The sequence below is a fragment of the Mugil cephalus genome, chromosome 18 (assembly GCF_022458985.1).
Source record: "Mugil cephalus isolate CIBA_MC_2020 chromosome 18, CIBA_Mcephalus_1.1, whole genome shotgun sequence".
Taxonomy (NCBI): Eukaryota; Metazoa; Chordata; class Actinopteri; order Mugiliformes; family Mugilidae; genus Mugil; species Mugil cephalus.
In genome coordinates, this window is record NC_061787.1 from 20911846 (window position 1) to 20939746 (window position 27901).

Here is a 27901-nt window from a genome sequence, read left to right on the forward strand (position 1 = left end):
AACTTGTCACATATGGTCTTTTTAGCTGAATTCCCACAGGGTGACGTGGGCCAGGAAAAGATGTGCAGTTCTAACTCAGGAGCTCTTCTCACTGTGCCACCCTGAGGTTCCCTTCCAGCAGTACTATGACTGGTGTGTCTTTGATGCTTGTGGGTGAGTGACAACACTAATCTGTATATGATATCACATTATGTCCTAGCAATATGTTTAACAGTGCATTACTGCCTTTGAATCTCCAGAAATGTGTATTGCTCCATTGTTATATCAACAACAACAGCAAAGCAACAAAACATTGCCACTAGCTGTGATTAAAAGTAATAAGTCATTAGGATACTCCCCTTATCACTTTAGATACGGTTTTATTGTATGGTTATTTGTGTGTTTTAGCTGTGATGCAGGTGGCGACTGTGAGTGCCTCTGCACAGCCATCGCAGCCTACGCTGAGGAGTGCAACCGTCGAGGGGTCTACATCCGCTGGAGGTCCCAGGAGCTCTGCCGTATGTCCAAGTGTCGCAATAAGCCCCCTGTCAGCACTCACAGATATTCAGTGCATGCAGCTTCATTTCAGTTTCCTTTTGTTTTCTTTTTTCCTTGCAGCTCTACAGTGTGAGAATGGGCTGGTATACGATCCCTGTGGTCCAGCGTGCTCTCTTTCTTGTCCAAGCGTTCAGCAGAATCCGCACTCCCAGTGTGGAGTTCTCTCCTGTGTGGAGGGTTGCTTCTGTCCTGCTGGCACTGTCCAACATGGTAAGACAATCTCTGTGACACTATACTTTACTTCTACTTCTTTTTCGACCAAAGTTTTGTGGATAGTCTTTGTATTTTTTTCAAATACTATCCACAAAACTTTGGTCGAAAAGGAAGATGAAAAATGCCAGTAGTGTAGTAAAATTTGGTCCCAAGACATCCGTAAATCACAGAATGCACTTTAACCTCTATCATGATTCTAAGTGCAATCTTTAACGAGTAACAATGTAAAAATTGCAGGATTGGCAGTATGTTCTCTATTCAACAGGGGACAGCTGTGTAGTGTCCACCCAGTGTCCATGTGAGTGGGAGGGCTCCGTGTTTCCCCCTGGAACCACTGTCACTCAACACTGCCAGAACTGGTCAGTCACGCTAAAAGCTTGTGCTTTATTTATTTATTTTCTTTTTAAATAGAAAAGAAAAAAAAGAATAGATTTCTTTGTCTGTGTCCAGTTCCTGTGAGGATGGTTTTTGGCAGTGTGACGGCGTGGCTTGCCCGCCTCCCTCCCCTGCCTGTCTGGAGTCAGAGTTTGCCTGTGCTGGGGGGCGCTGCATCCCCTCTCATTGGGTGTGCGACAACGAGGACGACTGTGGTGATGGTTCGGATGAGGTCTGCCCATCCACCTGCTCCCCAGACCAGTTCCGCTGCACCAGCACACCAAGGTAAACTCAGAGGAAGGCAGTGTTGGCTGGTCGTCCTGACTTTTCGTCCTGGCCACTGGGAATGCTAGAATCTTTACCTTTATCTTTCCTTTTTCATCACGCTTTTCCCTCGAACATATCAACTTAATTTTATTATATGCTACCATGAGTTTAGCATATAATGGTGAAATGCTAAATGCCCCTAGAGTTGCTTCTATGTTAAATTTATGAAGTGTTGAATGTCATGTGATCTATAGATATACAGTGTATATATTTGGTAATATGAAATATCTAATATACAAGTATTTAAAAGGGCGGCACAGCTGCTCAGTGGTTAGCACTGATACCTCCCAGCGTTAAGGTCCGGGTTCGAGTCCAACTCACTTTGTCTCTGTGTTAGTCATCGATGAACTCAGCCAAACTGTATTTTGACGCAATGATTATGCCCCACTTGTTGTATTGCATAATTTGTTGGGCAATGTACTGTAAAACAACTATAAAACCTTTTGCTACAGATTACAAACAAGATTTAAAGGTTCTAGATAAAAAAACAAACATGCACCATCATTGTTATATTCTTGAGAAACATGAGTGATTAAACCTGGATAATATTATAGAATACATGGATGCTGTTTTAGGTTACAAAATTCTTCAGGCCAACACTGCCTCCGCTGCAAGAATTCATTAAAAAAAATTCCAGCACATCAACCAAAGCAGGCTCTAGAGGTGATTGCATAGTTCCATTTAGGAAAAGTGCTTTGGGTAGTGTGTTTTCTCAGCTCGGGCATCCCAAACCTGGAATTCTATACCAAGTACAATTCGTGAACTACCACACCTCACCTCATTTAATAAACATCTTAAAACATGGCTTTTAGAAAATCAGAACTGTGATCATAACCCTCTGTGAAAATGTTCATCCTCTGATGGGGCTAATTTGTTTTAAATGTGTTGACGTGGGCTCTGTGCAGTACAGTCATGTGTGACAGTATTTAAGTGTTACGTGCAATAGAGATAAGGGACATTTATTGTGTAAATCCAGGTGTGTGGATGTGGGAGATGTGTCGCGTCATCATGTGTGGTGTTTTTTCTTCATTTTTCTTGTCTTTGTTTTTGTTCAGTTATTGTAATTTACTTTTTCACCTGCCAATGGGACTCAAGATGGAAATTATATGTATAGCTATAATCTCTCATATTTACATGTAAACGTTCATTAATATGAACTGTTCCATTTTAAAAATCAATCAATCAGTTGCCTAAGTCAGGATAAAAGACTTGGTCTTTGTACTAGAGTTACATTTCTGAAGTGAATTAAGTGAACTGACCCCAACCCTGCAGTGGTCCATGTTTGAACCTGGCTCTGCGTTGTGATGGCCACCCAGACTGTGCCGACCAATCGGATGAGGAGTTCTGCGGACCTGTGACCCCTCTGCCCTTGTGCCCGCCCGGGGAGTTTCAGTGTGCAAACGGGATGTGTCTGTCAGCCAGCCGTGTGTGTGATGGACGGCTGGACTGTGGTTTTGCTGATGGGTCAGATGAGCAAGGTATACTATCAAAATATTAGCATTGGAAATACTTTAAAAATACATTTCACTACCATGTGTTTTTTTTATGTCATGTTATTATCACTCTACATGTGTGACTGTGGGATTTATTGCACTTTGTTGGCCCAGACTGCGGTGTGGTGTGTGACGAAGGGGAGTTCCTTTGTGCTGGAGGCCGCTGTATTCTCTTCCTCCACCGTTGTGACGGCCATGATGACTGTGGGGACCTTAGCGATGAGAGGGGGTGTGTGTGTTTACTGTTCTTCTGAAACGTTTGAGACTGGCTCCACACCCAGTCCTCATGGCTTTACAAAAATGGTGAAGTCACATTTTTTTCCAATCAAGAATAATAAAATATATCTTCTTTTTGTCTTGTTTTTTAGAATCATGCACCTGCACATGGTGGAATACTATTTCATGTTGTCATTGTCTAATCTTTTGGCTGATGTGTAGGTGTGTGTGTGCACCAGGAGAGTTTCAGTGCCCAGGGGACCAGTGCGTCCCTGCTGATAGAGTGTGTGACGGACACAGAGACTGCCCCTCTGGAACAGATGAGGCAGTCTGTCCAAGTAAAGGTACATAAAAAAAATAATAATAATACAAAATTATAATTACATCTTTCCATCGAAGCTCCATCCTGCACCGATTTGATATTTGGCCATAAATATAATGCAGCACTATCCTTCATCTGGCAGTGACCTGTGCTCCAGACCAGTTTGCCTGTAATGACGGCACATGTGTCGCCACAACAAAGCTGTGTGATGGTGTGACAGACTGTCCCGGAAGAGAGGATGAGAACAGAACCAACTGCTACACCGGTGTCACAACACCATCTCTCCCACCTGTCACCCCCACCTCAGGTAATAGTGGGTTTGAGGTTTAGAACTATTTCTGCGAAGCTGATGCCACTTGATTTCTCTCAGACATCTTTGTTTCTGCAGCTTGCAGGCCCTATGAGTTCAGCTGTGCCACTGGTGGACAGTGTGTGCCTCAGGCCTGGCACTGTGATGGGGAGACTGACTGTCTGGATGGTAGCGATGAACAGCAGTGCGCAGCTCCATGTGGCCCTGGCCAGGTGCCCTGCCTCAGTGGGGACCAGTGTGTGAATTACCAGCAGCTGTGTGACGGGACCCCGCACTGCAAGGACGCTTCGGATGAGAGTATCGACAACTGTGGTATGTTAACTGAAATTCTGGTGGGGCCATGCAGGAAAATCTGCAGCAAACAGCAGTGTTCAAAGTCTCGCTCTATATTCGGTACTCAAGATCGAAACTTTAGTCTGACAATAATAATAATAATAAAAAAAGACTCATGGTGTGAATGGTACACACCCAATACACAGCAATCAATATACAAAGTCACCACACACAATATACCACAGCCAAACAGTCATTTCAGCTACACAGGCAGGTACACAGCTCTGTAACACACATATCACCAGTTACGCATTACACGGGATCCATTATAATACAAACAATACGTGAACTACATTATCAATTCCATTTAGATTAAAAATAAATTAAAACTCACCAGGCGCCTTTGTAGAGCTCCCGGTTAAACACTCTGATTAAACCACTCCTGGTTGAAGGCCCTAGTTTTGTCTTTTCCCTCTTGAGAAATTATTAAATCCTCTGGATGATGTCGTACCAAACCTTTTATCTCCAACTTCATCTCAAGTGGTAACATCCTGAATCTCACACTAACCAGGTAGTCAACTTGATTCATCATGCAATGAATGAATAAAATGTGAATAAGCTACTGGTATGTTACATTACTCAGTGCGCAAGAGCTTAATCAAAATCAAAAGCCAAAATTTGACTTTCTGACTACAGTCCTTGTACCAGTTTACAAGCAGCGCAAGAAAATCGACACTACAATCCACACTGAGTGGCGATATGTATCTTTTCAGTGGGATAATACCACGTTAATACGGCCCGATTTCCGGTTGACCTATTACGTAATTAGTACGTAATGTTCGCGTTACTTCTGGTGCGCTATCCCTCAGACAGTTCTTCTAGCGGCTCTGTTTTCTCTTCTTCCTCTCCTGCGATCGGCTTTCTTGGATGTTTTTGTTCCGGGGTCACATGCCAGTGCAGTGGTTGTGGAACATGTGCACACGCATTATCCAATGAAAACTCCGATTCCAATTGCATTATCTGGGTGTCTCAATCAGATAATGAGAACTTCATTTTAATGAGAGTAACGTGTTCACATGCACTTAAGTTCTTCTGTTATAGTCCGATTAAGGCAATAATTTGTTTTTTTCACGTGCATGTAAACGCACTGACTATGTTAGCTGAGCTAGCGAGAACTGTGCTGTGCCTGCCCCTTGCTTCATATGAGACAATGAGAATCCCTGAACTTCAGGCCCCACTGCCCAAGCTGAAGTGTGGGCTGTACGTATGCATTTACGTGCAGTAGTTAATCAGTCATCTCAACTGTGTGCACAACGAACTATTCACACGCAACTACACTATAAAAACTGTCTACAGAGGAATCAAATGAAAACTGCAGATATTTCATTGGGGACAGAGTTTATTATTTATTAACTCATAAAAGCTTATAAAAAAAAAGCCTCCCCTGCACAGCAGCGCCCTCTGATGCCCCACTGGCCACTAATGCAAAGACACCACTGGTCATAACCATGATGAAGGCCACAAGTCGCCACAAGTTTTGACCTTTCTATTTAACCTTCCTATTTTCTATAAGCTACAACCGGATGAGTGGGGAAACATCTGCTCAAAAAAAAAAGTTCATTTTTTTAAGCACTGGATATGTTGATCCCTCAGGCTATTCAAGGCCAAACATAGGTTTTATCTAAAAGATGCTTTAATCAAAAATTGACAATAATTATCTGTCTGCCAGGCTCCACTCGAATACCTCCCTGCCCAGGCAGCTTCCCATGTGACAACCGCACCTGTGTGAACATGACACAAGTCTGCAACGGCATCCCAGACTGTCCACGGGGCGAAGATGAGTTGGTGTGTGGTGAGTTCTCAGATCGTGAAATAAGGCGAGGAGGGAGGTGAAATAGGAACAAGGGATAAAAAATATAAAAATAAATAGACAGAGAGGGAGAATTTAATGATGACTCTATTCTTTGTTATTTTATCAACTTATGTGAACTCTTTTCCTATGAAGATAAAACTGTCTCGCCAGCGCCCCCTGGCAGTAGGAACACAACTGTCACCTGCTCTGAATTCGCATGCATGGATGGAACCTGTGTCCCCTTTAACTTGGTAAGTGTTAGACCAACACGTTATTCACCACTATCCACTGCATGCGTTTAGGTTCTAGTACACTGAAAGCAGCGTTTATCTATATTCAAACCATTCTGTTCTCTTACCTTTCTCTGTTCTTCAGGTGTGTAATGGTGTTGCAGACTGCCCAGACTCCTTGCTAGCCCCACTTGGAGCCCCCACAGATGAGCAGGGCTGCAGGACTTGGAGCTCCTGGGGCCCCTGGAGCCCGTGCAGCACCTCCTGCGGGACAGGCTCCATGACCCGGAAGAGATCTTGTCCTCCAGGGGATCCGCTGCGCCACTGTCGGGGCCAGGACGTCCAGAGGCAGCAGTGCTTCAACACCACCTGCCCTGGTACAGAGATGGATGACGTATTGACATAATATATTTTTTGGCTTGAGATTTGTGGTGTCATGGTGAGAAAGAGGGTGCATTAAACCTGAAAAGTGTCGTCATTCATCACATTTTAACCGGTGTGTCTCTAAAATTGCTCTCCTTCTCTGCAGTGGATGGACGGTGGCTGCCATGGGTGAGCTGGTCCAACTGTTCCAGCGGTTGTGGTGGAGTGCAGGTCAGACACAGAGGCTGCATCTCTCCTCGCTATGGGGGCAAAGACTGTACCCAGCTCCCTGGGCCATCCAACCTCCCTATGGAGATCGGTTAGGTTTTTATCAGAACATGAGTCTTGTAACAAGCCGTTTGGATTTCACTACATAAAAACTTTCCTTTTTGTCCTGTCTCATTCAAGAACCCTGCCCTAATGATGGATGTGCCAACACAAGCTGTCCCACTGGCTTGGTGAGACACAGCTGTGCCCCCTGCCCAGTGTCCTGTGCCCACATCAGCAGTGGGACTACCTGTGAGCCCCCAGCACCCTGCTTCTCAGGTCAGTCAAGACAACACAGCACAGGAGGAGTCTGGTAATCCACTTTGATACTGTCACAAGTTCTTAACTTATCACCCCTCTCCCCCTTTAGGCTGCTGGTGTCCAGAGGGTCAGGTGATGAGCCACACACAACAATGTGTGTTACCAGAGGAGTGTGCATGTGATGTAGCGGGCCTGCGCTACTGGCCGGGACAACAGATAAAAGTGGACTGTGAGATTTGTGTTTGTGAGAGAGGACGACCTCAGAGATGTCAGCCCAACCCGGACTGCTCAGGTGAGTCAGCCGAATCCACAAACACTAAGAGTTTTCAACACATACTTGGTTCATGTAGCTTAAAGTATGAGCAGTCAGAAACAGTCAGCTTTGTCACACTGCAGTGAACTGCGGCTGGTCCTCATGGTCTGAGTGGGGGGAGTGTCTGGGGCCCTGTGGTGTCCAGAGCATCCAGTGGTCGTTCCGCAGCCCCAATAACCCAACCAAGCACGGGGATGGGAGAACGTGCAGAGGAATTTACAGAAAAGCCCGCAGGTGAGGAGCCTTTTTTACTCTTGGAACGTTCACTACTTAACTTCTCTTTCAAAGACCTTTCAAGGTTCCTCTCTCACAGAACGTCAAATCAAAGTAGCACGCTGCAAATTTACTAAAAAAAGAAACGTGAGGTCTGTGAAATGCCAGTTTTGCTGTACAAGGCTACCATATTAATTGTGGGTTTTATAATACACCAAGAATAAAACCCATAGAGCCTCAATTGCAAAAGCATGTTTTGCAAGATTACTAAAGAGGAATTGTGAATTATACAAATACAGCAGCTCTTAATTATTATATGATATGTGATAGGTTATATGTGTGGTACCAGAAAAAACAAAACATATTATATTATTCTTATTTTCCTAACTCGAAGTAGCTCTTTCCATCAGTCCTGCGTGCATTTCTTCTTCTGTCTCGGTGTGTGCAGGTGTCAGACAGATCCCTGTGATGAGTGTGAGTATCACGGTCAGTCCCATGCAGTGGGAGACAGATGGCGGTCAGAGCAGTGCCAGCTATGCCACTGTCTTCCCAACCTGACGGTGCAGTGTTCCCCCTACTGTCCATATGCCGTCACTGGATGCCCTCAGGTAAGGAGGAAGGGCAGAGTGAGTGTGAGACAGTGTGTGTGGACCTGCGGGGTTTTGCATGTTTTGCATTTTATAGAAAGCACCTTTTTGTTTTCTTAAATCTTAAGTCCTTTCATTGACCAACAGACTCTGCCCTTTGGAGAAGCACAAATCTTTTGTCCTCCAATTAAATGTTTTTGAAACTTTTTTAGATGCTGCCTTTAGGTTTGTAGGTTTAGGTTTTGTAGGTTTTCCTGCTGCTTCTTTCCTTATAGTTTTTTATAGATGCATTTATTGCCGATGAGCTTTGTTCAAATTCATATCTCCACTAAATTGCCACCTTAAAAAAAAAAAAGAGTAGCTCAGAATGTGGAAGTGCTAATTTTTGCCTTTCCTTTCTGCTAGAAAAATAAATAAATAAAATTAAAAATAAATAAATAAGTAAATATGTAAAAACTGGTGGATTGTTTACAGCTGGAGAATATGATTTATAAGATGGGTCATTTCTGTAGGGCCATGATGCTTTGTTTGTAATGTTGGTCGTGGCGCATTTTACCGTTATGAAAAAGTGCAGCTCCTCCACCAGGTGGCCCTAGTTTAGTTTTCTAAGTAACATCAAATAATATTAGTGACGGTCACATGATGTCACTGAATAAAGGTCATTTGAGCACAAGATATTTTAGGTTGCTATTTCGAGAAACATCTACTTATCATTCATGAGTCTTTGCACTGAAACATTTGTCTCTTTGTCCATTTGTTGCTTTTACTTGTTATCAGCAAATGTATCTGTTGTGAAAAATAGCCATGGATAATTTTTGTTGACACAGTAATCACTGGTTTTAGGAGAAAACCGTGGCATGTTCTGTGGAAATATGATGTCAGTACTTTGGCATGTACTTAATCGACATCCTATCCATGTAAACAGCTTAATTCACAGTCTCTCTATCACAATATACAACCTACGCGTCTCTGACTTTTCTGCCCCATAGCTACGTGGCATGGCAACTCTATCACACTTGTGTGACTGAGCTCACTTTTCTTTGTTTGTGCAGGGTCTGAGTCTGGTGCCTGGAGAGGGCGACAGGTGTTGTTACTGTCGAGGTAAAATCCTTAAACTTTGATGCTGCTATCTACTCTGAATAAATATTTTCCCATGTAAAAAAATAAAATGATTTACCTGTTGGACACAAATATCTGCCCTCCTTGGTTACCAGTTATTTTCAGTGATCATTAACGTCAGGCGATGCAGCGCACAATAAATTATGCAATGCATACAAGCTCAACTTTTTTCTACTGTTAATCACATTCCATTTACATGATCTTTTTTTCTGAGAGGAATGGTTCTTCCAAGTCAGGGGCAGAGTGTGGACTAACTTTCAGTAATTTGAAGTGTGCATTTTGTTCATTTTGCTTCCTCCTTTCTTCTGACTTTTTCTTGTTCTGGAGTTATAGAATTATGTTGGCAGTTTGCAATAATTAAGGGTGTTCCCGCTTTGAGTGACAGACGGTAGTCTGAGCCATAGACATATATACATGTCACGTATATCTATGGCCTGAGCTAGCACCTAGCGGAGAGTTGGGTGGGCAGGTCTCAACGTCGAATCTGCTTTAGCTCCACCCCAACACAACCTCCATGTCCATATTTGGAGTATCCGAGTGTGGACGGAGTAAAGCTCATCCAACATGACAACCGCGCTCCGCCCACTTCAGGCTTCTTTTTCGAGGTTCAGAATCCAATGGGTGACATCACGTTGGGTTTGTCCATAGTATATACAGTCAATGGTATGACTCTACTTCGCTTTTCTTTGGGAACATAGAAACCTGCAGAGTTCATTTTCAAAACTGGAAGTGCATAAAGGGATTTAGAACCTCTAAGATCAGACTGGTTTAAAAAATGTCGCACTTTTAACATAATGTCTTGTTAATTTATTATGAAGTTTGACTTGTTTGTGCTAATGTTTATATTTCTATTCGACCACTAGGAGAAAATGACACTGTACCTGTGACAATTAGCCCCATCACCGTGACCTCAAAGTCACCAGAGGGCACTCCTACCCCTCCAGTACCCACATACCCACTTCCTCCTGAAGGTTAGTGTATGTTTGTGTTTTTTTTTTTATTTTAAATGATTTTTTTTTTTTTTTTTGCATGCGTGACTGTCCTCTGAACTCTGTCCATTAATTTTCATGGAATCTCACATCCTCTACTTTCTGGTCAGATGAGTGTTGGTCTCCTCTGGGTGTCCAGTCTCTCCCAGCCTCCAGTTTCAGCGCATCATCACAGCAGGAAGGTCACCCCCCTGAGGCAGCACGTCTCCACGGTTGGGACTCCCACAGGGACCTCCAGGTACATCTGAAATTAGAAAAGGTTATGAAAGGTTCTCACCGTCGGGCTGACATTCAGAGTTTTGGAATTAAACTTCTTATCAGCTAGTGATAAGCGTGGCCTGGGGTATTTTCAGGTTGTGTTTGTCCTATTTATCATGAATGTAACAGCATAGGAACATCTGAAGTTTGAACATAACTTAAGGATTTATCCACTAATTAAGACAAACATCTTCATTCCTCTCTCTACGGCTAACATTCCTCTGGTTCCTTGGCTTTGCTTTATCAGTCCATACACTTTGGAAAAATAGGAGGCTTAAGGAATGTTGCTCTCATGATTTCTCATCTCTAATTATTTTTCAGCCAGTTCTCTTTTAATCTTTACTCCTTTGATCCACCTAGCTAACAGGGGTGGAGGCAGAGTAGGGGGTAACACTACCTGGCAAATATCCTCATGTTAACTTTTTGTGCGCATGCTGAAGAATACTCAAATGGAAAACCATTTATCTTCAGGGCTGGAGTCCGGAACCAGAGGAGTATAAGGATCTTCCACAGCGGAGACCTGAGGGCCACACGGGCCACACACAGAGCCCCTACCTGCAGATAGACCTGCTGAAACCATACAACATCACTGGTAAACGGTCATCCACGGATAGAAATGCTGTTGTAGCGTGGATTCTGTTATAAATGTAATGGATGAACTGTGCTCTGTCCCGCTACTCTTCCATAGGTGTGTTGACCCAAGGCGGTGGTGTGTTTGGCACATTTGTGTCCAGCTTCTACCTCCAGTTCAGCCAGGATGGAAAGCAGTGGTACACGTACAAAGAGCTCGTCACTGATGCCCGGCCCAGACCCAAAGTATATTAACAAACATAGTCGAAGCATCTTTCATATGTCCTTTGAACACAAAAAAATATATATCGTTGTTCTCTCTCCAGGTTTTTCTTGGTAACCACGATGATCGAGGGGTGACAGAGAGCAGACTAGACAGGATAGTGTCGGCTCGGTTCGTCCGTCTCTTGCCCCATGACTTCCAGAATGGCATCTACCTTCGACTGGAGATCATGGGATGTGGTGACGGTTGGTGGACTGATTTATTCTAATTTGTTAGTTTTACATGCCTTTGTGCACATGTGGTTCTAAACTGTTCTGTGCTCTCTTTTCAGCAGGTGATCGCTGGTTAACGTCCCCCACCCCTCCCTCACCCGTGTCCCCAGCGGGCGGCTGCAGAGAGAAAGAGTTCAGGTGTGAAAATGGTCGCTGTGTGCCAGCAGGTCCACTGGGAGTTGTTTGTGATGGTGTCGATGACTGTGGGGACGGATCAGATGAGAAGCACTGCGGTGAGCTGCTCCGCCTGGCGTACTCTCATTTGTCTTTTGTCGGCCATTTGGCACTCTCTCTTTTTAGTTATTTATTCAGTGTGTCATCAAATGTCTCTGCAGCAGCTCAAAAGAGTATTGTTTCTTAAAATACTACAAAATGAACACAAAGGGTATTGTTAATTATGCAGGCACGCAGCCTTCTACTACCACCACTAGTCCACGTAGCTGCCCTGCTGGTCAGTACTCCTGCCCCCCACCAGGGGGCTGCATTGAGGCGGGAAAGCGTTGTGATGGAATTCCCCACTGTCCCAGAGGAGAAGACGAAAATGGATGCTATACTCATGATAACATCACCACACAGTCAGACAGGTGAAAAGGAATAACTTTAATATTAATACGTTTACCATCTTTGTTGTATTTATTCCTCTTTATTGTTGCATACCCATTTGTAGGCCTTATACACCCACTCCTGCTCCTCTGAGGACTCCATCTATGGCCGCTGTCACTCATCCTGCCCTAAAACCAACAGTAAGGAAACACTGTACAGAAACACCAGATACTCCCAACGTCTAGAAGTCACTGATGTTATTTATGCAAATGTTTTAGAAATGTTATTTTCATCTTTTTCAGATTTAACATTCTCAAAATATCTGTAAATGTAAAGATACCCTTTGGGATTATGCATCAGAGAAGATATGTAGTTTTAGTGGCAGGTTTATCATGTGTTCTCAAGCACATGATCATCACATTTCATTTATATTTTGGTAATTTAAAATTGTAATTTGGCATGATCCAGAAGCTGGCAGTTGTTGCTATGTTAAATGAATAGAAAGTAATATATTCTTATCTGATCTCTTGTGTTCACAGAGTGGTGCCCCAGGATATCGTGGTGAGTGGTAAATGCTTAAAATCAATAGTTTTTTGTGGACTTGTTACTTGCTTGTGCAACTAGGAAGTAGATTTTTTCCTCTGCATCTCTTCCATCTGAGGCCAAACTGATATTATTATGCATCCTCCTCGTATTCTGTAGGAATCTGCTCCTCTCCCCTCGGCCTGGAGGACGGGAGAATCCATTACGGTCAGGTGACCTCATCTTCACATCGGGAGAACAACCCTGCCGATGCTGGACGACTGAACATTGTGCCAAATGTGTGAGTGTTCAGATTTTTGTGTTATTGTCGCATCGGAACCATACAGCAGCCTTGACATGTGACCACACTGTTAGACATTTCAGAGGGTTTTTACAGTAACTTACCGTAAGTTCGATTTACAGTACTATTACTGTATTTCACTTTAACAGTAACTCAGTTTTACTGTAATTATGTAATACAGTCAGTTATTGTAAACAAACTAATTTAACAGTACACTACTCTAATTCTTGGGGCACCGCCCCAATGTGTGTCCATACTTTTAGTTACTTTTTACTTTTTACTTGACTTTTCGTTACTTTTCAACAGCGTTTTGAAAAATATCACATTAAGCGCTAAAGTACCTTTTAACACAGCTTATTTATGATGTAAATCTTTAATCTCTGCCTCCACTTGCTGCAGCATGTCTACATGTCTCTTACGAGTGAGGGGCCTGACATTAGCTAATGTGTTGTCAATGCGTTTTTTTCAAAAACAAGCAAAAACTGTTTGTTTCCACATGTGTTTCCCCATCAGTCTCTCCCATGACATTAGCTCTATCCTTCAATTAGCAGGAAAACAACTGAAAGTAGCTCTTGAAATGTACAGCAGCTAATCTGAAACTGCAAAGAAAGCTGACATTTGCTAGATCCTTTTATTTGAGGGACAAAAACATTTCAAGCGTTATGGAGACTTTTAGCTAGCAGGTTTCGCTAAGCAGAGTTTCAGCTTGTTACCTTCCCATATCTTTCCTTTTTTAAATTTATGTGCTGTGTTAATTCTTGATGTGACACTGTTTAGCAGAGGAATTTATTTATTTTATTTCATTCAGCCACAGACTCTTCTACTGTGTTAAAAATGAATGGAGAGTTAAAAAATACAGATGAATTAAACTATTTGTTGCATTGAATAATTTTCTACATCCAGCTTGAAAGACCAGATAAATTTATTTATGGACTGGTTGGCTGGTTGAGATGACCTCGTATGTGTCCACACTGACCTGACAGTATGTTCCAATGGAATGTGATGTCATTGTTCTAACTGCGAGCGAACGTGAAGATTACTTCATATTCAACAGAGCAACAGTCAGTGATTCGAACAGTAAACACCATTCGATCTAAAATGGAGACCAGTGCTACAAACTGCAAGGTTTAAAGTTACCCTGCGTGACTTTAGGCACCAAGTCTTCATTCCAACAAAGTCTGCCATGACGTCTGCAGAGGACAGCCAGGAGAAGTCTCAGCCAACTTACTCCATCAGAATCACTTCTAACTTCTAGGAGGAGTTTGAGCAGAACTTCAGCATCCAGCTCAACGATGAAGACTTTCCAGCACTCCAGACCGAGCAGACATCTCCAGAGGCGCCTACCACATCTCCAGATGTGCCTGCCGCATATCCAGAGGCACCTGCCGCATCTCCAGATGTGCCTGCCACAGACTGACACTCTACTTCAGATCTCAGAGCTAGAGTTTCACAGAATTCTGGGCGAAGGGACAGACAAGATCTCTTCAACGGAGCAAGAAAAGGCTGCATTAAGAAAAGAGATGGAGTAACTGAAAGAACAGCTCACAGCCCAAGGAAAAAGGCAAAAGAAGACAGGAGCTCAGGAAGAAGACAGAGATGTATGAAAATGTTTTCCTACAGGGTAGACAGCTACAAGAGGCTCTCCAGGCAGAAGAGAAAAAAAGGAAGGAAGCCAAAGCCCGTCATCAACAACAAGCAGAGGAGACCACTAATGTTAAAGCTGCATTGACTCTCATGCACACTCAGATGGACGAGCAACAACGTCAGTGGGAGGAGGAAAAACTCCACTACCTCTCTGAGAACGCAGAGATGACATCAACTATGACGGCTGCAGCTATCAAGATGCAGGAGGACCTGGAAAACCAGAAAAGAGAGTGGGACCAGGAACGACCTCCAGCAACATTTACAATCCGCGACTGAGGCCCTCGAGAAGACGGTGGAGGAGAGGGAAAACTCCAGAAAGGCATTAATGGACAGACAGCAACATCTGGAACAGCAGATCGAGGAGGCACCAAAAAAAGTGAAGAAGAAATCGTTGAAGAAGCGATTCCTCAACTTTTTTAGAAGAACTTGAGAGACCCAGCCTCAGTCTGACCTGTCATAACCACAAGCCTATCACCCCCTCCTCCTCCAACCCTTCTCACATTGAACCTCCCCCATTCCTTTCCCCTAATCCTCAACCCATTTTTGTTTCTTGTTGTGTGAATGTAAGTGTGAATGGTTGTTTGTCTCTCTGTGTTTGTCCTGTGATGGAGCCCTGTCCAGAGTGGCCTGGTGTCCCTCTGTGTTAATCATTTGTCCATTGCCTGTTGGAAGAAGCTCCAGACATCAGCAGGTGTTTGCTCTAACATCTATGGACAATGAATGAATGAGTGAGGGAATGAATGTTTTCATTAACAGGATAAAAATAAAAAAATAACTTAATACTAATGTTTACACGTCTCTGTATTGAATCAGCCATTAGTGGATGTATGGCAGTCTGCTTCCAGATGAAGATGGTACTCAATCCAATGTAAGGTTAATTTATTCCAAGTGTCGGTTAAGGCACTGAGATTGTTTATATAACGTACAGGTTCTTCAAACACTGTACAAAACTCAACAAAGATGAGACAGAAGCATTTACAGATTAAAATGACACCAATAAACTGAAACAGGTTATTACCAGAGAGGTAAAGGCAGATACTTCTGTTAAAATGTTTGTTTAATTAATTAAACTCTTACTAAAACTAAAGAGTCGCCATTACATTGCCATCACATTCCGATCTATGTTTTGTACAAAATAATATTTTCATGTTCTTGTTTTAATGGAATTAAAATCGTTAAAAAAAAAATAATAAATTACAAAACTGTTGTTTCATTTGAGTTATTGTAATTTAAAAACAAACCTTATCCATATAAACTTAAAACAAGGGAAAAACAATGCTGTAGGGAGGTGGTTCTCAACGGAATTCGCTTTTCGCTGCCATGTATACGGCTTAATCGCAGTATTGAACGGATAATGCGTGTGCGCATGCTCCACAACTGCTGCGCTGGCGTGTGACCCCGGAATGAATACATCCAAGAAAGCCAGTTGTAGAAGAAGAAGAAGAAGATAAACACAGCTGCTAGAAGAACCGTCTGAGAGATAGCGCGGATCTTACCTGCACCAGAAGTAGCGCGTACATTACGTACGAGATTTAAAAATGTACTATCATCCCTATGGTTGCTGTTTGAAATGCCGGCCTGCTGCATGAACGACTCGTTTATTATATCACGTAATAGGTCAACCAAAAATCGGGCCGTATTAACGTGGTATTATCCCGCTGAAAAGACACGTATCACAACCTAGTGTGGAGGAGGAGAACAGTTATTTGATTTTCTTGCGCTGCATGTAAACTGGGACGAAGACTGTAGTCAGAAAGTCAAATTTTGAGCGTAGCTCGATTAAGCTCTGCATGTAAACGCATTGCCTGTCTATTACCACAAAGGAGATGTAGCAGAGTCCCAAGAGGCTGGACTATAGACCAATTTACAGCCTACCTCATCGAGCGATTTGATGTTGACATCAGTATTAACTGTATAAATCACCAGAGTCTCCCTCATTAACACACCTGTCTCCTCTGATCGCACACCACACCAGTGTTTAACGGAGATCTGACATAAAATAACAGAGGGAACGTTACCTCAAAAAATATAAAACGTCCTGATCTCAGTCCACCACACATGCAGAGCAGAGACACAACAGATCAAACCTTCAGGAAATATTTCTTACCTTCACTCTGGTGTGGGCAACTGCATTGAACAACCTTTGGGGGGATCCAGTTGGCAAAAGGTTGAGAAAACATTAAACATTAAAACACTGAAGCATGTGCAAGCATTTAAAACATTCACATTCACTTAATTTAATTTAAAGCATTCAAATTTAAAACTACAATAGACCTCTCTCAACTTCCGCCTTCCTCTTCACCACTGCTCTTGTCTTGCAACTCGCTCCAGTTTTTGCAGTGCATTTTGTTCCTTCCTCTGGATTGATCCTCATGGAGAAGATTGATTGGGTATTTTATGTTCTGTATGTGTAATCTTAAATGAACACACAGCAGGGAAAAAATATCATAACGCTTAATGTTGCATTTGCGGACACCACGTTTTTTCCATCTAATTTTATGCGATATGATTGTATGCATGTCTGTTGGACCTCAGGGAAAATAGCCGAGTTAATTAAACTGACTTTTCACGGGCAATGATAACGCTACAGCCAAAAATGTTTCATTAAAATCCACAACTTAAGTGACCTACTGCTTGGAAATATTAACAATACCGTTAACTGACAGTATTGATCACAGCAGTAGTAACGTTAGGTTTCTGCGACAGTTTAAGTTAGCTAACGTTGTTAGAGTTAGCTCGACGTTAGCGACAACCGCTACCGCAGATGAAAGGGGCTATTATTTTCTCAGCTAATGCAAATACTTAGAATTAAATATCACATTTTGACGCTAACCTTTTCTCCCTTTTGTGCTTCTCATTCTTACCTTGCTTCCCTTCTTGGTGGTCTCTATGACGATAAAATCACTTCTCTAAAAATATGTGGTGTGATGATGTTGAAACCAGTGTTGGTCCCTAACTAAACCGTCAGCCACTGTTAATTCGTCATAGTGATAAATTGTTTAAAAAACGGCTTGTAACGTTTAAAAAAAAAAAAAAAAAAAAACGTTAAGCAAACGATGTCCGTCACTGAAATCCTCCCTCTGTGTAAAACCTGTTGGTTCCACAACACCGTCAGCCCGAAGTTTCTTCTTCCGAATGTCTGACTGGGTCTGGTAAAAGGCGCCAAACGCAACAGTTAAAAATAAATACAGTATCATACATCATTTTCAAAAAAAACTTCCCATGATGCAGTGCAAATTACAGTAATTTACCACAGAGTTGATTTACAGTGTTATACTGGCTGATTTGTAGTAAATAACTGTTTAAATTACAGATCTGTCTAACAGTGCGCTTCATACCTGTCCTGTGTGCCTTTTTGTTCTCATCTGCATCTTCACAAAACATTTTTCTTTCCTCTGTTTGTCTCCCTTAATGCCTACTCTACTCAGCTGACTCTTTCTAGCTTCACCAATTCTATCAGTCTGTTGTCCTTTTTAGATTTAGATTAAAATAACTAAACTCTAATTTTCTCCCATGTCTACAGCCAGGTTATGGAGCCTGGTTGGAGTCCCTTGCCTACAGATCCTCAGCCATATTTTCAGGTGGACTTCCTGGAGCCCACATGGGTCTCAGGGGTGGTTACACAGGGCAGTGAGAGGATGTGGGGCTACCTCACTAAGTACCGCTTGGCATTTGCTCTGCACAGCAGCCTCTTCACCGACTATACTGAGAACGGGAAGCCTGATGGCCCAATTAAGGTATTTGCAGGAATTTGCTCATATAGACAACAGATTTACATGTTTGTATCCCCGAATCCACAATCTACATTATACTTTTCTTGGCTGTTGTGTAGGTGTTTGAGGTGCGGATGGTGGGCAGGACCCCTGTGACCCGCTGGCTAGATCGGCTGGTCAGAGCTCGCTACATGCGCATCATCCCTGTAGAGTTCAGACACACCTTTTACCTGCGTGTGGAGATCCTCGGCTGCAGAGGAGGTGAGAAGTTCTTTGCTTCACAGATGGTTTTATACGGCCTACTTAAAATCAGTGCACATGACTTCACAACTGTTCACTCTGCTTGTGTAGACGAGCTGGTGACCCCCAGCAGTGTGACCACGTCTTCCTCTGGGGGTGGGAAAGTAACTGTGCAGCGCTGCAGGCCAGGACAGTTTTCATGCCAGCACAGTAAGGAGTGCATCCCTGTATCTGTACTTTGTGATGGTCGACCAGACTGCAAGGACCATTCTGATGAGATCAACTGTGGTAAAAATAAAGCCCTTTTGCGTGGCCTTTTTATTTTAGTCTTTTTATGTTTGTCTTTTCCTTATTTGTCTTCTTCCTCTTCCTCTTCCTCTTCAGGTACAGCTCCGACCAGAGGCTTTCCAGGGCTGCAGAACCAGACCACTTCCACAGGGAGACCTGGTTTCCATGGTAACACTACAACTGGTGCCCCAGGCCTTCATACCACAACGTCCCAAGGTGGCCGTCCTGGCGTGGCAACATCAGGGGTCACGGGACCGACGACACTTCGTAAGTTCACAATCTTAAATGCTCACAAGCTCTAGTTGTTGTGTCTTTTCAGTAACAGGTACATTTGAATGATACAATTTGACTAATTCTTCTCCCGTCTACCCAGGGGTCACAACAGGTCACCCTGGACTGCATCTCACCACATCACTCAACTCTGGTAGACCTGGTCTTCAAACCACAAAAGGTGATCAACTGTTCTCCAGTTATCTTAGTTTACTTTGCACAACAGACAGAATAAAGAGTGTAACCTCCTTATGTCACTGATTTACAGCCCCCTTCACTACTCATGATGGCGGCCTACCCAGAGTGCTTTGCGTGGAGGGCCAGTTCTCATGCTGGTCATTTGGCTGTGTGGACTCGGCGCAAGTGTGTGACGGGAAACGGGACTGTTTGGATGGCTCAGATGAACAACGCTGTGGTAGGCATCAGGAACTTGTCAGAAAAATAGAATTACTTCAATTTTGCAAAGAGCACACGTGTAGAATGAATTGCTATTGTTTTCAGATTTAAGGGGTTTCTTGTTATTTGTCACAGTAAAAACATTGATTTAGACCATGAAATTAAAGCCTTAGATTAAAAGTCTCCTTACTAACAACACAAAATAAATAAAATCAATATAAAACTTACGTAGAACAAACTATAAATAATATGTTATGGTGCAAGGGAAATCTGTAAAAATTAAACAGTAAAAAGCATAAATCCTAAATTTTAAAATGGTTCTCTGCATTGTGCTATAGATGCAGTCTGTGTGTTAAACTTAAACTTAATTTGTTTAGTAACAAAGACCAAAAAAGACCACACCTTATACAAATAAGTTTATTGATAGACACGTACAGAGAGAAATGGACGGAGGGATGAAATAGATTGGAGGGGGTGGGATGGAGGAGCAGAAAGCTATGGATCCTTATCCCCTTGTTCCTGAAATGAAAGGTGAAAGAGGAAAATAAGAAAAGAGAATAACGGTGAGGGTGTGGGTTGAGAACTGAGACTAACAGAGAGAAAGAGGGTTAGGAGACACTTTTATAGGTAAGGATGGGAAACAGAACAATGTAGGGCGTTGTGTAGTTCCAGAGCTCAAGTTCTATTAACTTCATTTGCTTTGTAACAATGTCTCATCAGGGACCACATCCAGGCCTGCTGTGACTCCGCTGCGCCCCCTGGTGCCCAACCCCTGCTCTCCCAAGCAATTCTCCTGCACCAGCGGGGAGTGTGTGCATTTGGACCGCCGGTGTGACCTTCAGAGGGACTGTGTGGATGGATCAGATGAAAAGGACTGTGGTGGGTTATACGTGCACCTCAAAAGTGGTAATGGGCACAAAACAGTACATCTTTATATATTTTCACCTCTCCTCTCGTCTAGTGGACTGCATCATGTCCCCGTGGACAGCATGGAGCGCCTGCAGCGTCTCATGTGGTCTCGGTTCCTTGTTCCGGCAGAGGGATATATTGAGGGAGGCCCTACCTGGAGGGACCTGTGGTGGAGCTCAGTTTGATAGTCGAGGCTGCTTTCCTCAAGCATGTCCAGGTTTGTGCTCTGAACATCCATAGTGCGTCTCTTTAGTGTGTAGTATTTGATCTAAACAAAAACCACACTTGCTCCTGCCTCATCCTGTAGTGAATGGTCATTGGTCAGAGTGGACGAAGTGGTCGGAATGTGACGCTCAGTGTGGTGGAGGGGTCAGGCAGAGGAACCGAACCTGCTCCGTTCCTCCTCCTAAGAACGGTGGACGGGACTGTGAAGGCATGACCCGGCAGAGCCAGAGCTGCAACAACCAGCCGTGCACCAAAGACACAGGCACGCAGACAGGTGACCATCTTATTCACCTCAGGATGGTCATCAAATGGTTTGATCAGTTTAATTATATTATACATTAGTCATTCATTCTCAATGCTAACTTGACTAACTTGTTGTTCAGGTTGTGTTAATGGGATGGTGCTGGTGACAGAGGAGGACTGCCAGGCCGGGAGAGTTGACCCCTGCCCCCCTACCTGTTCACATCTCAGCTTCACCAGCAACTGTACTGCAGCGTGTACACAGGGTAGGCAACACAGTGTGTTTGAATCTCTAGACCCCTGCCTGGAGTTAAAGCTGTTCACAAAGGCTCTGCCAATGGCAGGAGAAACTAATAAAGACATAAATGATGTCTTTCTCCAGGCTGTCGGTGTCCCCGCGGCCTGTATCTTCATGAGGGACGGTGTGTGAACGCCAGCCAATGTGTCTGTCACTGGGAAGACAACACCCTGCAGCCAGGACAGATGATCAGCAGGGACCAGTGTACCACATGGTGAGACATATTTTCATGTGTTTGCCTCTGGTTTTACTTAAAAAGGATCAACTAAACAAGTAAATGACTGATTTTATGTCATAAACTGTTTTGATGCGCAATCATAATGATTCTTTCAAGCATTTTGTTAAACTTATACTGTATATAAAAGACCTGATTTGTAAGTAAGTGAAACAAATGCCATTGTGTTGCCTACTTTTGCGCCACCAGTTTATGCAGAGACGGCCAAGTCACCTGTAACACCTCCAGCTGTGTGGCAGCCTGTCAGTGGTCAGCCTGGTCATCATGGTCACCATGTGATGTAACCTGTGGTCTGGGGCTACAACAACGCTACAGGTGAGCTCGTTAATTTGGTTTGAAGCTACTATCAAATACCCTTTTGAGAAGCTTTGTTTCATTCAACAGAAGTTTGATCAGAATATATTTAATCAATAATTCTTCATGCATTCACAATGTTAATTGCCTCCACCTTATCCAATGTACATGCTGTTGATGTCTGTGAAGGTTCTCAGTCATCCAGGTTGTGTTAATCCAAAAGATGTTTAAAGAAAGGAAACTGGACTTGTAGAATTTCTTGAAGGCGTTTCGCCACTCGTCCAAGTAGCTTCTTCAGTTCTGAGAGAGTGGTGGGGAGTTGAGGCTTAAATAGGAAAACTTACCTGTCGTTAAGGGGGGGTGCCTGAGCTATTTACAGTATGAATGGTGCTCTAATGAAGCCATTGTCAGGGGGAGCCTCCGGAGGCTCCTAGAGACGCGCTCTGGGTCGCTGTGGTGCATAGCTACGTTTCTGGGGAAGTGCATGTCAGTTACGGCTCTAGGGTTTGCTCTGTCAAATTGACACAGAAGTCTAAAGGGCCTGCTACAGATACTGTTAATTGTATCTCAGTTAAGGAACAGACACTTCTTAGGGAGCTGTTATCCTTATTTTCTGCCATATACAGTTCAGTCCATTTATGTTTGGACGTTGATTTAATTATAGCTATTAGGTGTCAGAACATCCTGAAGTTATATAATGAATATGAGGGTGAAAGATCAGACATAAGAGTGTTTTCATCCAAAGGAGAAGAAAGATGCAGGGATTATAACCTTTTTTATAAGGTAATATAATAAACCTTTTTATGCATATTTTCCAATGCACTATTATGTTACAATGTCAGTTTAGTCTGTGTCTGCGTTTTAATGGATTGATGTAGTCCAGCATACAAATAACAGGTAATGAGATGAAGGTCACTGTGTGGCCCTCTTTGGATTGGGGGTCTGAAAGATTACCTGAACTACATACAGTAGCAGACTGGATGAGATGAATGAGGTTTCGTTATTTTTTTTAAAAATTGTGAATAATACCCAAAATATAACAATCTAGAGTTGGAGATGACCGCTGTGGGTCCCTATAATATATTTGGATCTGACAGAGGAGCCCTTATCCCTTCAATTTCTCACGTCAGATCTCCAGTGATTCCAGCAGGAGCAGCCAGAGTCCAGTCCTGTCCAGGAGACTCCTCTGAGGCCCGTCGCTGCTCCAGCCCGTGCCTCCCTGGTACATACACCCACACCTCAGGCACAGACAGTCACAACAGAGTTGTCACATGAGTGTTCCTCTGTTTCTGTTTGTCTGCAATCAATACCACTGAGTTTTACTTTTTTCTGATACTATGTAGCCCTTTGATATTCCATAATGTTGTGTGTCTTACAGCATAATAAAATCAATTGTGTGTTTTACTGTACTGCATGCACACCGCATATAAACAGAATGAGCAACAGGACATGACTCAGTGTCCTCCTCTCATCGTGCAGTCTTACCAGATGGCGTTTGGAGCAAATGGACCGGCTGGTCAGAGTGCAGTAAGACGTGTTTCAACCATGTAGACGATGTGGGAATCAGACGACGATTCCGCAGCTGCAACCACACACTCACCACATTCAACCACACACAGGCTCTCTGTGATGGGGACAGTGAGGAGCAAGAGCCTTGCAACACAGTGCAGTGTCCAGGTACGACAAACGTAGATGCACATTCATAAAAAAAAAAAATGCATAAATAAACCTCTCCATGAAACATATAAGAAAACTAAAGACTTAAACTGTATACCTACAGTGCATGGTGGTTGGTCAGCCTGGTCACGGTGGTCTCAGTGTTCTTCAAACTGTGACTCTGGTGTCCAGACAAGAGAGAGAGTCTGTAATTCACCTGCACCGAAGCATGGAGGAAATAGCTGTGCTGGTCCTCACATACAGACAGGGGACTGCAACTCTCACCCCTGCTCAGGTACTACATGTTTACCACTCACAGAGTCTTTTTGCATTGATTGCAATATATTTTCTATCCCCACGTGTCTTACTCCCACTCCTCTCCTCTCAGGTGTGTGTCCAGAGGGCATGGCATACATGACCGTAGCCGAGTGTGAGGCCCAGGGGGGTGCGTGTCCGCGGGTGTGTTTGGACATGACGGCCTCAGAGGTCCAGTGTGCCACCGCCTGTTACGACGGCTGCTACTGCGCCCTGGGCTTCTACCTGGTGAACAGCAGCTGTGTGCCCCTGGCACAGTGCCCATGCTACCACCAGGGGGAGATGTACTCAGCTGGTGCCTCCCTGCCTGTAGATGACTGTAATAACTGGTACCTTGCTTTACTGGTGGATCGAATTAAAAATCATCCGAAAATACAGCAGCTGTTGAAATCTAATATGCTCTGCCCTTGCATTGTGTGTCTTGAACAGTACCTGCACTAATGGAGTAATGGAGTGTGGGTCAGTTCCTTGTCCTGGTGAGTGCTTTACTGTGAGATTTGTTTGTGTGGACTTTATTTTGCCTGGCACCCTGTGGTTATGTCCATGTGTTTTGTAGTGGACTGCGGCTGGAGTAGCTGGACACAGTGGAGTGCATGCAGTCGAACATGTGACGTCGGTGTGAGGAGGAGGTATCGCTCAGGAACCAACCCTCCTCCAGCTTTCGGCGGTCGTCCCTGCAAAGGAGACAGAGTCGGGATTGATACTTGCAGCATTGAGCCCTGCTTCGGTGAGACATACTTGTTCTTGTACATAGATGGCATGGTTAAACATGGTTTGCGTGCAGTGTAATAAACTGAAATGCTAAAATGCTTCTGAAGGTCTAAAGGAGCCATGGAGTGCGTGGTCTGCATGTTCAGTGACATGTGGAGGAGGCTACAGGACGCGCACCCGCGGCCCCATCAGAGTTCACGGCACTGCTCAGCAGTTCAGCGCCTGTAACTTGCAGCCCTGTGGTACGACTAGAACTACACACTAGTCTGACAACACTGTTAGAGGCAATACCTTGTCTTTCTAAATGAGTATTTTCCAACAATACATCATAATGCACCTAATTGCATTTTTTTGTATTAATCTGAATACAAACAGTAGATAGTATTGCATGTTGTAATAATTAATCAAAGCATTTAAATTATGCAAAGAAGGCTGCAACTGGTTTCATCTGTGCTGTCATGCCGTGTCAGGTGAAGGCAGGGTGTGTCCTCCAGGCCAGGAGTGGAAACAGTGTCTGGAGGGAGCAGTGTCATGTGCAGAACTCACGATGGACCTCAGCAGGAACTGTACCCCAGGCTGCCAGTGTCCACAAGGAACTGTCCAGCAGGTGGAAGCATATGTTCACATGTTCACTCACATATATGGAGTAGCTTTGGCCTTGGATCTCACTGTCCTCTGCGTTGTCAGGATGGTGCGTGTGTGCGGGAGTCTGACTGTCGCTGTGACGTTGACGGAAAGCAGCACAAACCAGGAGACATCGTCCCCTCAGACTGCAACAACTGGTGAGTAAATGGGACTTGAGTTGTTGTATGAGCCATAACAAAGTGTTACTTTTTGCATTTGCCCTTTCATGTGTAAAGTAGAGGTATAACTGATACAGCTTGTGTGTGATGTTTCAGTACGTGTGAAGGAGGAAGACTGGTGAACTGCTCTCGATTCAGCTGTAATGGTTGGTAACACCACATTTTATTTATTTACAAAAGAGCCACAGGTCTTTTCTGCTTTGTCTTTATTTGTTGGTGTAACATATAATTTTGATAACAGTTTGATCGGCAGTGAAGCTGTAGTAACTAATGACATACATTATAACTCACTGTCCTTTCACTGCGTGTTCCCACGCTGGGTCTCATACTCTCACAACCTCTGCAGTTGATGGCCAGTGGTCTCTGTGGACTCCCTGGGGCCAGTGCTCAGTCTCGTGTGGAGCTGGTCTCCAGTCTCGGTACCGATTCTGTTCCAACCCCAAGCGCTCTGGCAGTGGGCTCCCATGTCTGGGCCCTCTCAGAGAAGACCAAGTCTGCATCATTGCCCCATGTGACCGTGAGTTTAATATTTTGCCAGTTTGGATAAAGCTTTCTCTGACTCGATTTATTCCAACACCAGTCACTTACCAGAAACATGCAGAGCTAGAGTCCAGCGATATGCAGTGTGCACAAGGTGACATCTCCAACTTAAAAGCACTTTAAAGTAGTGGAAGTTCACGGTTCATGTATCAACTGTTAAAATGAGGCTGCAGACTATTTACTGTGAAGCTATTTCGTTTATTTCCTTCTCATTCCATGCTAATATGTTGTCCCTTTCCAGGTGATGGTGGCTGGGGTCACTGGAGTGACTGGACAGACTGTACCAAGTCATGTGGTGGAGGGGTGCGAAGCCGGAGGAGAGACTGTGACAGTCCCAGCCCAGAGGGTGAAGGGAATTACTGTGAGGGGCTGGGTACTGAGGTCATAGCCTGCAACACTGACCATTGTCCAGGTATGTTTATATTTCATATTTCATATTTATAGTTCAAAGTAGATGACATGTCACTGATGTAACATCATGTGGCTTTCCAGTGGCGCCATGTTCCCAGGTCCCAGGCACAGTGTTCAGTAGCTGTGGGCCCTCCTGCCCCCGCTCCTGTGATGACCTGGCTGTGAGTATCACACGGCTCCCGTTTTTCCCCAACACCACATCAAGTCATACTTAAAAATCTTTTTTTTGTTGTTGTTTTTCTGTGTTGCAGCACTGTGAGTGGAGCTGTGAGCCAGGGTGCTATTGCACAGAGGGAAAGATCCTGTCTGCTAACGGGACGGTCTGTGTAGAGAGAGAGGACTGTCCCTGCTTGGACCTCAACACTGGACACAGACTGGAACCAGGAGAGGTCACCGAAGCCCTTGATGGATGCAACAACTGGTCAGAACAATACAGTTGAAGCACATATAATCCATGGATGTACAGAGTCAATGAGAATCATTTTGTTTTGTGTTTCAGCACCTGTGAGGCAGGGGCATTGAACTGCACTAAAGAACCCTGCCCAGGTAGATAAAGACAGCTATAATCATCTTTATATGTGTATATAAATAGAAATTGTCTATATAAAACGTTTATCCTCAAGTTTGTCTCAACTGTTCCTATCTCCATCACATAGTTTTATATAAATGTGGTTTACTGCCAGTGAATTCTGCAAAGAAGTGTAGAATATATTTAAATAGTTGGAAATAAGTTGTCTAACAATGTGTAAAACAGAATTAGCTGATACATTTTATGTTAGGCTTCATAAATAGTCAAAAAGACCTGGTCAGACATGGCTTAATAAGAGACCTTTATTAACTGAATGAATATAAATGACAAATATCTGAGTTTCTTTAGTGTCAGGTGGCTGGTGTGAGTGGTCAGAGTGGACCCCCTGCTCCAGGACCTGTGGCGCGGAGTCAGTGTCCCGCTACAGGAGCTGTGGGTGTCCTGAGCCCAGGGCTGGAGGGGAGCCCTGCCCTGGAGAACAGGAAAGGCACAATGGGATTGGAGTTCAAATCCAGAGACAGCCCTGCCCCGTCATCACTTTCTGTCCTGGTAAGGTAATAGCACTGATTTAGAACATTTATAGAATGTGAATTTACTGATCACAACATTTTTGGATTACTTCTGGATACATTTCCAACAAAAGTCCAGAACCATATGTCAAATATGTTCCTTTTTTTTGTCACTCTTTGTACTCTCCACCCCTTTGCTTTGGTACTATTCTATGCACATTGTTTTCCTCTCTCTCAGTTACATATACAGTATTTCCTTTATTCCTCTGTTTTCTCCTTACCCTCAAGTCCACGGTTCATGGAGTCCCTGGTCGTCGTGGTCAGAGTGCGACGCTTGTGCAGGGTCGACAACTCGCACAAGAGAGTGCAACAGTCCTCCCGCCAGATTCGGTGGCCTGCCCTGTCTGGGAGAGAGCAGGCAGAGAAGGGGTTGCCATGACAATGTCACTGTCTGCTCAGGTCAGCATAATAAACGATTGCATATTTGCTGTGGGTGTATTTGCCTCTTGGCATACGAGGAACAGGCACAACGTAGTGCCTGGCAGAAAAAGGAAGATAAATGTGCTCTCTGGTTAGGTTTGAACTCTCCCTGCCCTCCCGTCTCTCTGAGCATGTCCACAGAATGGTAGCAGGGATTCCTGGCAAATGCAAAAAACAAACACTGAATTTCAGTTATTCACAAATAACTCAAAAAGCTTATTATCATTATTATATCCTTCTGGTTTG

General features: G+C 43.8%; 1 protein-coding gene and 1 long non-coding RNA gene across 2 annotated transcripts in view; one reads left to right on the forward strand and one right to left on the reverse strand.

The window, feature by feature from the left end:
• Nucleotides 1–27901, forward strand: part of sspo (SCO-spondin) — a 75801-nt gene that overhangs the window by 15763 nt on the left and 32137 nt on the right. The window contains exons 24-81 of the mRNA XM_047568885.1: nt 26–153; nt 388–497; nt 598–747; nt 1016–1109; nt 1201–1410; nt 2725–2930; nt 3060–3174; nt 3384–3505; nt 3626–3790; nt 3872–4105; nt 5796–5918; nt 6072–6169; nt 6294–6525; nt 6678–6830; nt 6920–7057; nt 7149–7331; nt 7436–7586; nt 8014–8173; nt 9205–9253; nt 10135–10242; nt 10371–10498; nt 10990–11110; nt 11207–11334; nt 11415–11556; nt 11643–11816; nt 11987–12167; nt 12251–12326; nt 12666–12687; nt 12829–12949; nt 18117–18330; nt 18426–18567; nt 18658–18834; nt 18931–19101; nt 19208–19285; nt 19373–19519; nt 20221–20379; nt 20462–20626; nt 20717–20908; nt 21018–21140; nt 21257–21386; nt 21597–21722; nt 22832–22923; nt 23181–23378; nt 23482–23652; nt 23746–24001; nt 24102–24148; nt 24229–24399; nt 24491–24625; nt 24854–24990; nt 25071–25165; nt 25283–25332; nt 25533–25703; nt 25968–26138; nt 26219–26298; nt 26389–26558; nt 26637–26683; nt 27015–27215; nt 27464–27634. Of these exons, the coding sequence (XP_047424841.1) occupies nt 26–153; nt 388–497; nt 598–747; nt 1016–1109; nt 1201–1410; nt 2725–2930; nt 3060–3174; nt 3384–3505; nt 3626–3790; nt 3872–4105; nt 5796–5918; nt 6072–6169; nt 6294–6525; nt 6678–6830; nt 6920–7057; nt 7149–7331; nt 7436–7586; nt 8014–8173; nt 9205–9253; nt 10135–10242; nt 10371–10498; nt 10990–11110; nt 11207–11334; nt 11415–11556; nt 11643–11816; nt 11987–12167; nt 12251–12326; nt 12666–12687; nt 12829–12949; nt 18117–18330; nt 18426–18567; nt 18658–18834; nt 18931–19101; nt 19208–19285; nt 19373–19519; nt 20221–20379; nt 20462–20626; nt 20717–20908; nt 21018–21140; nt 21257–21386; nt 21597–21722; nt 22832–22923; nt 23181–23378; nt 23482–23652; nt 23746–24001; nt 24102–24148; nt 24229–24399; nt 24491–24625; nt 24854–24990; nt 25071–25165; nt 25283–25332; nt 25533–25703; nt 25968–26138; nt 26219–26298; nt 26389–26558; nt 26637–26683; nt 27015–27215; nt 27464–27634 (8209 nt within the window). The remainder of the gene's footprint in view (nt 1–25; nt 154–387; nt 498–597; nt 748–1015; nt 1110–1200; nt 1411–2724; nt 2931–3059; nt 3175–3383; nt 3506–3625; nt 3791–3871; nt 4106–5795; nt 5919–6071; nt 6170–6293; nt 6526–6677; nt 6831–6919; nt 7058–7148; nt 7332–7435; nt 7587–8013; nt 8174–9204; nt 9254–10134; nt 10243–10370; nt 10499–10989; nt 11111–11206; nt 11335–11414; nt 11557–11642; nt 11817–11986; nt 12168–12250; nt 12327–12665; nt 12688–12828; nt 12950–18116; nt 18331–18425; nt 18568–18657; nt 18835–18930; nt 19102–19207; nt 19286–19372; nt 19520–20220; nt 20380–20461; nt 20627–20716; nt 20909–21017; nt 21141–21256; nt 21387–21596; nt 21723–22831; nt 22924–23180; nt 23379–23481; nt 23653–23745; nt 24002–24101; nt 24149–24228; nt 24400–24490; nt 24626–24853; nt 24991–25070; nt 25166–25282; nt 25333–25532; nt 25704–25967; nt 26139–26218; nt 26299–26388; nt 26559–26636; nt 26684–27014; nt 27216–27463; nt 27635–27901) is intronic.
• LOC124996062 lies at nt 6629–16750 on the reverse strand. The gene is made up of 3 exons (XR_007110793.1): nt 16701–16750; nt 10351–10504; nt 6629–6818 (listed from the first exon to the last, which is right to left on the reverse strand). It is a non-coding gene; the product is annotated as an uncharacterized LOC124996062 (long non-coding RNA).